The 8,824-nt window shown below is 33.6% G+C and overlaps 1 protein-coding gene across 1 annotated transcript in view; it reads right to left on the bottom strand.

Annotated features, from left to right (window-relative positions):
* Positions 1-8,824, bottom strand: part of FAM179B (family with sequence similarity 179, member B) — an 87,015-nt gene that overhangs the window by 13,161 nt on the left and 65,030 nt on the right. Inside the window, exons 12-16 of the mRNA XM_008568709.1 lie at positions 6,177-6,282; positions 5,681-5,916; positions 5,116-5,274; positions 1,930-2,056; positions 555-673 (exon numbers count right to left, since the gene is read on the bottom strand). Coding sequence (XP_008566931.1) covers positions 555-673; positions 1,930-2,056; positions 5,116-5,274; positions 5,681-5,916; positions 6,177-6,282 — 747 coding nt within the window. The remainder of the gene's footprint in view (positions 1-554; positions 674-1,929; positions 2,057-5,115; positions 5,275-5,680; positions 5,917-6,176; positions 6,283-8,824) is intronic.

The following is an 8,824-nucleotide window of genomic DNA, read 5'->3' as shown; positions in this document are numbered from 1 at the left end:
TTTTTTTTTTTTTTTTTAAACATAATTATGTATTACTTTTCCTTTTTTTTTTTTCCTTTTTGTCTTTTTTTTACTGACCGGTAACGGGATCGCAACCCTCGGTGTTGCACCCACACCGCACTCAGCCAGTGAGTGGGAACCAGTCTCCACATGGGATCCGAACCCTCAGCGGGAGCGCCGCCGTGCTCCGAAGCGGCGCACTCTCCAGTGTGCCACCGGGCCGGCCCATGTATTACTTTTCTAATCAGGGGAAAAAAGTAAAGGCTATAAATTAAAAAAAAATTAATCAGAGTTATCTAACATAGGCATAATACTGACAAGTTCAACAACACTAAAGCTTTACTAATGTTTAGTTTGTGTAAAAGCAAGTTGCTATGAATATATAATTGCCTTATTAAATCTAATTACCTCACACTTTCTAGGTCTTTACCAAACTTCTAAAACTTCATTAAATTTTGACAAATACCCCTGGGATAGTCGTGAAAACATCCAAATGAGATGACTGTCACCAGGGAGTAGTTTCTCTAATGATATGGACTATCAAATGACCTTACCTTTCAGCTGAATTGAAAGCATCTCTAGAAACAGAGGATGATCTTGTATTTCCAACACTGCCAGTATGAGATCGTCTTCCTTTTGCTGAAGGAGTCTCTAGTGGTATTTCTCCCAAGCCCTATAAATAAATATTAAAAAACCCAGTATAATAACAGTCTTAAAATTAGTAGTAAAATAACTTACACAATGTAATTTTCAAAACAGCCATTAGTGATTTTTTTTTAAGATTGAAAAAATTTTAATAATCTGCTATACTTATGCTTTAAAGGGTATCAGATACATGAAACACCTTGTAATTAGTGGCCAATTAACAAAATATGTGACTAATAGGAAATTATATATTGGCTTATTAAACAAATTGTTTAAAATTTCAAAAATTAATTGTGCTGTATTTTATAACTACTCTTCTGAAAGCTTAAAATCTATATAGAAAATATAAACACATTCCATAAACAATGAATTCCTATATCACATTAGGAGTGTGAAAATAAACATTTCAATAAGAACTATTTAAAACAATTTTTTTCCCTGATACTTGTACTGGAAACGATTCACAAATACAATCTGCCTAATTTTAGTCATACTTTTTTTGCATGGTTATTTTATTAAGTTCTATATGAATTAAGCCTAAATCTTCAAGATCAATAGGCAGAAAAAAATGTTCTAAAATGTTTGTTACCACACATCTTTGTAATATTATCCCTTTATATTATCAGAGAGAAATGACAAAAATTACAATAAAATTCTATATTAAGTTAAACATTTTTCAAAAAATAATATGTAAATGGATTACTTTTCATATTTTATTTTCCTCACTTTTATTTCATTTTATTACTTTTCACATTTTATTTCCCCTGGTCACTCATTTCACAGACATTACTGAATCCCTATTATCTACCAAGACAAATAAAACGTGGTGCTCAACCTCAAGGAGCTCCCTATAAAAACTCTGCATTGTGGTAGCAGCTCTAATGATGAAACATGTAAGCTAAATAAAGCAGGAACCAAGCGTGGTAAACATTTCTATCCTCATTTTATAAAAATAAAAATAATAGTTAAAGAAATGAAGTAGCAAACCTAAAATTACCTAGTTGCTAATTGTCAGAGTTGTGATTCAAATCCAATTCCTGTAACTCAAATAAGCCAAACTACATTCTACCAAACATCAAGCTTCTGTTCAAGACATATTTACTTTCAAATGCTTGACACTAAGAATGTCTACTTAATACTGCAGTTGTTCAAATGCTATCGTAGATATATTCCAAATGATTAACAGAGAAATAATTGGAGAAGTAATTATTTCTATCCTTTATCTTCACAGAAAAACAAATTTTGCTTTTAAAGTTGTTTATAAAACAAACTTTTCCCACATACCTTTTGGCGTAAATTTTTAACAGATTCCTTAATATATGGCAAATCTTTAGATGGGACATACTTTTCAAGCATTTTTTCAAAGTTAGGATGACACATCATGAGGAAAAGCATCTTTCGACCATAATACCTATGGATATTAGATAAATATATAAATAATTTTACATATAATGAACAAGCTCGCTTTGCGGCCTTAGATGCCATTTTTTTCAATAGAAAAAACTTATCAACATCAAGATTAACATCCCTATTTTAAGTAAGCCACTGAAATGTAGACACACTAACTCTACTAGAGAGTACAGAATTAGCCTACATGCCCCACCAAACTCCAACCCCTTTTTATTTTATTTTATTTTTCCAACCCCTTTTTAAATCACTATAGCTTCAAATCTTTCAGTAATGTGTCAGATGGAGAGCCAAGAGATTTAATTCTATTTTTTAGGTATCTAAGGGTCTATATCAATGCTGGCATTTAACACAATTGTGCGTTAGGACAAGTTTGTCTTTGTCCTGGGCTCCTTGCCCATTGACCTTTTGCTGCCCACCTGATGGCCAGATGTTCTGGCCTGAGTCAACCTTCTCTTGGTCCTGTATTTCTGACCCTCTCTCTCTTCCTCACTAACTAAAACTTACCTGGGTTCCAATTCTTCAAAATCCTATTCTCTGCTACCTAAAATACACCCCAAGATAGTTCATTAATCATGGTTGATATGTTAATAAATGTAATAATCTCCAATCTAGGTTTTTTATGTTATATAAATTCGAAAATAATCATCTTAGGATAATACCTTAAGCCAAAATATCAATCTAATAGTGGAAATAAGATATCATGGAAGTGCACATTGGAGATATTTTAGGACAGAGGTATCTTATAGAACCTCACAATAATACCACATTATTATTCTTCAAGGAGGCCTGGGCCTAAAAGAAATTAGTTATACTTTTTCCAAGTTATAACTTGGAATATATTGGACTAGAAGAGCCAGAGGACAGACTTTTGTGTGGGAGGGGTATAGGATGATCTTAGGACCATCTATACCAACCAGACCCCTTCAAATATAATGAAATTGCAGAAGGAGAGGTGATGTAAGAGAATAGATATTACCTTTCTTTCCCCATAAACACAATAAAGTCTACATTCAGGTAAGTATCTCCTGATCAGTATAGTTTCAAGAACAATTCTAGTTTTTAGCCTGGGATACTAAGAACTGTAGGTTTACCATAGAGTCCAATAATAAGGGAAAGGCTAAAACTACCAAGTAAGCAAATAATAGAAACACAAAATGTAAAAAATATTAAAGCTTTAAAATTAATTATGACTTTTATAATTTTAAAACTTTAAATAAGAATCTAAGAAATGATGAAATGAGTTAGAAGAATTACTATGTCATTAAGGAAAGGTTAAGTAAGATGCACACAAAACAACCATTAAGAATCTTTCTTTGCTCCTAGCTAGTACGTCCTGATCTCTCTTAAATTTTTTGAACATTAATGTGGTATGCTGAACTCCTTTAAAATGGTTCCCCAAAGATATCCTGCTTGAATCCCCAGAATTTGTGAATATGATGAGATATCACTACTGGGATTATGTTATGTTATATGATACAGTGGGGTTACTAAGGTTAACAGTAATGTATTGAAACATCATACTGTACCCCATACATATGTACAATTAGTATGTGTCAATTAAAAATAAATTAATTAATTTTAAAAAGATAGAGAGATGACCTGGGTGAACCTAATCTAATCAAACTGGCCCTTAAAAGCAGAGAGATTTCTGTGGCTGGTAGCAGAGGAGGAAGTCAAAGAGATTCTGCGCATGAGGAAGACTTGACAGCTGTTGCTGACCTGAGGGTGAAGGAGGGCTACATGAGAAGGAGTGCAGGTAGCCTTAAGGAACTAAGAGAGAATCCTCATTGACAGCCAGCAAGGAAATGAGAACCTCAGTCCTATAACCACAAGTAACTGAATTTGGTCAACAACCTGAATGAGTTTAGAAGCAGATTCTTCCATAGAGCCTCTGGATAAGAGCCCAGTACTGCCATAAACTTGATATTGGCTTTATGAAACGCTAAGCAGAGAAACCAGTTGAGACATGCCGGATAGCTGACCTAAAGAATTGTAGGCTAAAAAATTTGTGTTGCCTTAAGCTGCTATGTTTGTGGTAATTTGTTCTCCAACAATAGAGAATTAATACATTTACATTTTTTTATTAGCTTTTGGTGTAATGAGTTCCATAAGATTAATTCCAGTTACCTAAAGGAATGGACATCTTTGTCTTAAAATGTTAAATATTTTATATCCTTCTTTACTTTAGTCTTTATGAACTCAGGATTCTCTTTTTAGTTATCTTCATATATTATTGCCATAAAATTTTAGAAGAGATATATAGGGCTTCCATGTGATAATTTCTTCTTTTTTTACTTTTCATTTGTCTATTACAAATTAAACATTTTAACAGAGAAAAAAAAAATTAGATGTTGTATGGAGCATTATTGGTCACCTAGTCCAACTATCCTAATATTATAAACAAGGACACAGAAGAACAGAGGTTAAGTAACTTGCTTAAAGTGATGGGGACTAGGAATTTAATCTAGGCTTCTGACTACATCCAAAATTTCTGTCACCACCACTGCTATTGTACCATCCATACCTTAATTATTTTGTCATTTTTCTCTGATTGTTCTTAACCTTCATAAAAAGGTTTAAGTATAACCATCATAAATTCATGGAGTTTTTCTAAGTGCGGACATCTCATGTATCAAGGGATAATATATTGTTATGCATTATTATTGTATTTTTCATGTGTACGTATTTCCTTGATTTTGCCTGATTGCTTGGAAGATATATCATTTTCCCCTAAATGCACTACCTTACATTTGCCCACAATGAAGTTCTTCTGCCACATTTCTGCCCACTCATACAGTCTTGTGTCGTTCTCATGAAGTTCATCCCTTTGACTTGGCATCACACTACCCAGAAGTATGTAGTATCTGTAAATTTGGAGAATTCGCTGTGCACTCCCTCAGGATTATTTACAAAATTGATTAAATAAGATCATCCCCGAGCACCAATCCCTGGGGACCCCACTTTCCACTCAGAAAACTGTTCATTTTCCTTTAACCTTTGTTTCCTACTTTTAAGCCCTTATAATAACAGATTTATCACATATTACTAGCAGCTATTCACCTGGTTTCTTGTGAGCTGTCTTGAGCAAACTTAGCAGCAGCTGGTAATATACGTTCGGCCATATCCTTTGTTCCAGATAAAATACGATCTGGTTCCATAAATTCCACTACATCAGATAAGTGCTGGGCTGTACATCTTCTTACTGCAATGTGTAAATGGCTACAAGGAAACATGATTGATTAAAACAAAGTTGGTGTACAAACTATATTCCAAAGATCTATCTTAAAGTTAAATGATGAAATCGTACCTCAAAAGTATTATCCGGGGAAGTTAAAATGACAAATCATTTGCATCAGTTATCCCTCCCCAAGAAGTTAAAAACAAAACTCATAATCACTGACATTTCTTTAGTTCCACATCTATGAATGGAAGTAATATTATTGGAATAACAATATTATTTTTTATACTCAGCACATATTATGACATTTATCATACAGGAATTATTTAATAAAGTTTTTTTGACCAAAAGAATTCCAAAATTTGTTTTTTGGTTTTTTTTACACCACTGATTGCAAACAATTCCATTTTTAGTTTAAGAACATTTCAATATTATTCAGAATACTACCTTTGTCCTCCATTGATAAGGGAAATGACTGCACGTGCAGGAGTTACATTATTAACCATAGCTCTCAATGCTTTGTCAACATCTTCTCTTATAAATGTATTGGATTCTCCAGCCTTGTGCAACAAAACTTTTACCGTAGTATCTAATTCTTGATCCATGCTCTTTTTCAAATAAGTGAAAAGATCACTTAAACAGACCACAGCAGCACGAGAAACTCCAGAGCGTAAATTTTTCACCTAAAAATCAGTAATAATGACTTTGAAATTAATTTTATTATTAAAGTAACATACTTTAATATGTATTATCTTACATCCTAAAAATCAATATCTAATAAATTTTTTAAATGTTGCAAATTAAGACATGGGTTACTTTAACCACATACAAGCCTATGCATATCATACAGTACAGAGTGGTTTAAAAATTTTAAAGGTCAAATAAATATGGCATATTCTTTGTTTTTCGAACAATTCTTAAGTGATCTGAAAAATAAGTTTACCTCTTGAACTACTGCAAAATTTGTTTCATGCAACTTTGTGTTCAATATCTCTGAATGAAAAGCAGCTAAGCATCTAATAAAATTCAGTCCCTCAATTTTCTTCTCCCTATGGGAAAAAGAAACAACAAAATCTTTTATTAAATGGGGCTCACCTGGAACAGGATCTCAGATGTAATCTTCCTCTTTTTTTTTTCGTGGCTGGCCAGTACGGGGATCCAAACCCTTGACCTTGATGTTATAACACCACACTCTAACCAACTGAGCTAACCGGCCAGCCCAGATGTCTTTTTTTTGTGTGTATGAAATACTGCCACTGAAGAGACCTTATCTATGTTCCCTTATCATTTAGAAATCTCAAATAAAAAATAAGATTTTAAAAATTTGAATCATAATTGATTATCCATATTTTTGGGATTCAATGTGGACATACTGCCACTGAAGAGACCTTATCTATGTTCCCTTATCATTTAGAAATCTCAAATAAAAAAATAAGATTTTAAAAATTTGAATCATAATTGATTATCCATATTTTTGGGATTCAATGTGGATATACGTTGATAAAAATCAATATTACTAGTATGTATATTGTTACAAATTGTACTTATTCTTTATGCCCCTTGTCCAATCTCTCCCTATACCCCTCTCCCTCCCCCCTCCCATCACTGATAACCCTAGATTTCTTCTCTCCCTCTGAAAGAGTAATGGTTACTCTGTTGATTTGTTGCCTAGATGATCAGTCCAATGCTGAAAGGTGTGTTCAGGTCCCCCAAAATTATCGTAGTGCAGATGCTTCTTCTGTCACTCTGCAATGGGTTTTCTAGAGAGAGACATCCTATTCTTTTCTTTGGACTCTGCTGGTGACTCTCCTTGTGTCAGTGCATTCCAGTTGCTGGTGGACCATCTGCATGGTGGTTGTGACGTCTAGCCACTTTTGCGGCAGCCGTGTTTACTGTGGTAGTTGTGGTGGGCCAACCACATGGAAGTGATGTTTTTGGCATGCTCCTTGGTGCTGGTGGTGTGCCTGGTTGTGGACGGGGGTCCAGTCCCTGGCTCCATCCCCAGGCCCTCGGGCAGGGCCCCGAGGCACTGGCAGCGTGCCTGGTTGTTGGCAGGGGCCCAGTCCCCAGCTTCTGTAAAGGTGTTTTAAGACCCAAAACCACTACCGACAGTCAAACGTAGCTCATTCTTTGTATTAAAAATAAAAAAATTCTCCCCTAGTATGAATGCCATATTCTTTCTAGAGAATAGGAGAGACAAGAATGACAAACAAAAGGTAAGGGAAATAGTAAAATAAAAATGGAAGGAGAAAAGTAACTACATGTTACCTTTCTGGTGAGTGTGTGATCCAAGCACAGAAAACCACTAGTAATTGTTTCTGTAACTTGTATTACTTTTTCATTATCTGACTTAATGAGCCAGTTGAAGAGTAGGTGGATACTAACAACAAGAGCATGGGATTCTTGAGGGACTTACATATAACATTTCAAACTTGATGGTTTTCATTTTGTAGGTTTGAAGAACATAAGCTAAGATGAGTTTCCTTAGTTGATAATATTACTGATGGTCATTTTTAAAGCATTTAAATCCCCTGAACAAGTTATGAAAAATGGAGAAAAAAGACCTACCAATGCAAGGTAGCAAAAGTAAATCTATTTATTAGCTGTCCTGTCCAAGTTTTTCATTTTTTGTATAAGCATACAACGTTTAAAGTTACAGTTTAGGTGGAGAAACAACCCAATTCTATACACATAATCAAAAATAATAGAAAGTGGAGTCAAGAAAGAGGGGAACAGAAAAAGAAATTAATAAATAGTGGCTAAAATTTTTCCAAATTTCATCAAAACAATAAGCTCTAGATACAAGAACCCCAAAGTTAAACCATAGAATACCTCAAAACATCATAATCAAATTGGTATAAAGAGTATTAAAGAGAATATTCTTAAAAGAAACTGTAAAAAAAAGGACACATTACACACAAGAGCGCAAACATAATAATTACAGAAGATTTCAGGTCAGAAATATGCCAGACAGAAACCACTGAACAAAATCTAAGTGCTAAATGGAAAATAAAGCCCTAAACTGTCAGTCTAGAATTCTATAACCAGTGAAGATACTTTTAAAAAATGAAGGTACTTAAAGTAGGTAACAAAAGCTGAGGGTGATGTTACTGGCTACACTACATGAAACATTAAAGGAAGCATTTCAGGCAATAGAAAATAATAGATGAAACTCAGATCTACAAAAAGGCTTGAAGAACAACGGAAATGGTAAAAATGTGCATTTGTAACAAAAAAAATTTCTTTAAGAGGTAACTGTCAAGAAAAAATAAAAATATACTGTGGACTTTATAACATATGGAAAAGTAAAATGTATGACAAGAACATAACGGACAAGGGGATGAAAGTCTACTATTATAAGTTTCTTACATTATACATAAGATGATAAAATAATAATTGAAGCTAGACCATGAGAAGTTAAACATCCATGTTATAAACTCTACAGCAAGAACATAAAGAAAAAGAAAAAATATATATCATTGAGGCCAGAAGAGATACAATGAAATATTGAAGAATATGCAAATAATCTAAAAGAAGGCAGAAAAAGAAAAAAAGGAACAGATAGGACAAATAAAAAAATATGTAGCACGG

The sequence above is a fragment of the Galeopterus variegatus genome, unplaced genomic scaffold, assembly GCF_000696425.1.
Source record: "Galeopterus variegatus unplaced genomic scaffold, G_variegatus-3.0.2 Scaffold432, whole genome shotgun sequence".
Classification (NCBI taxonomy): domain Eukaryota; kingdom Metazoa; phylum Chordata; class Mammalia; order Dermoptera; family Cynocephalidae; genus Galeopterus; species Galeopterus variegatus.
This window is presented reverse-complemented; position numbering and strand designations above follow the sequence as displayed.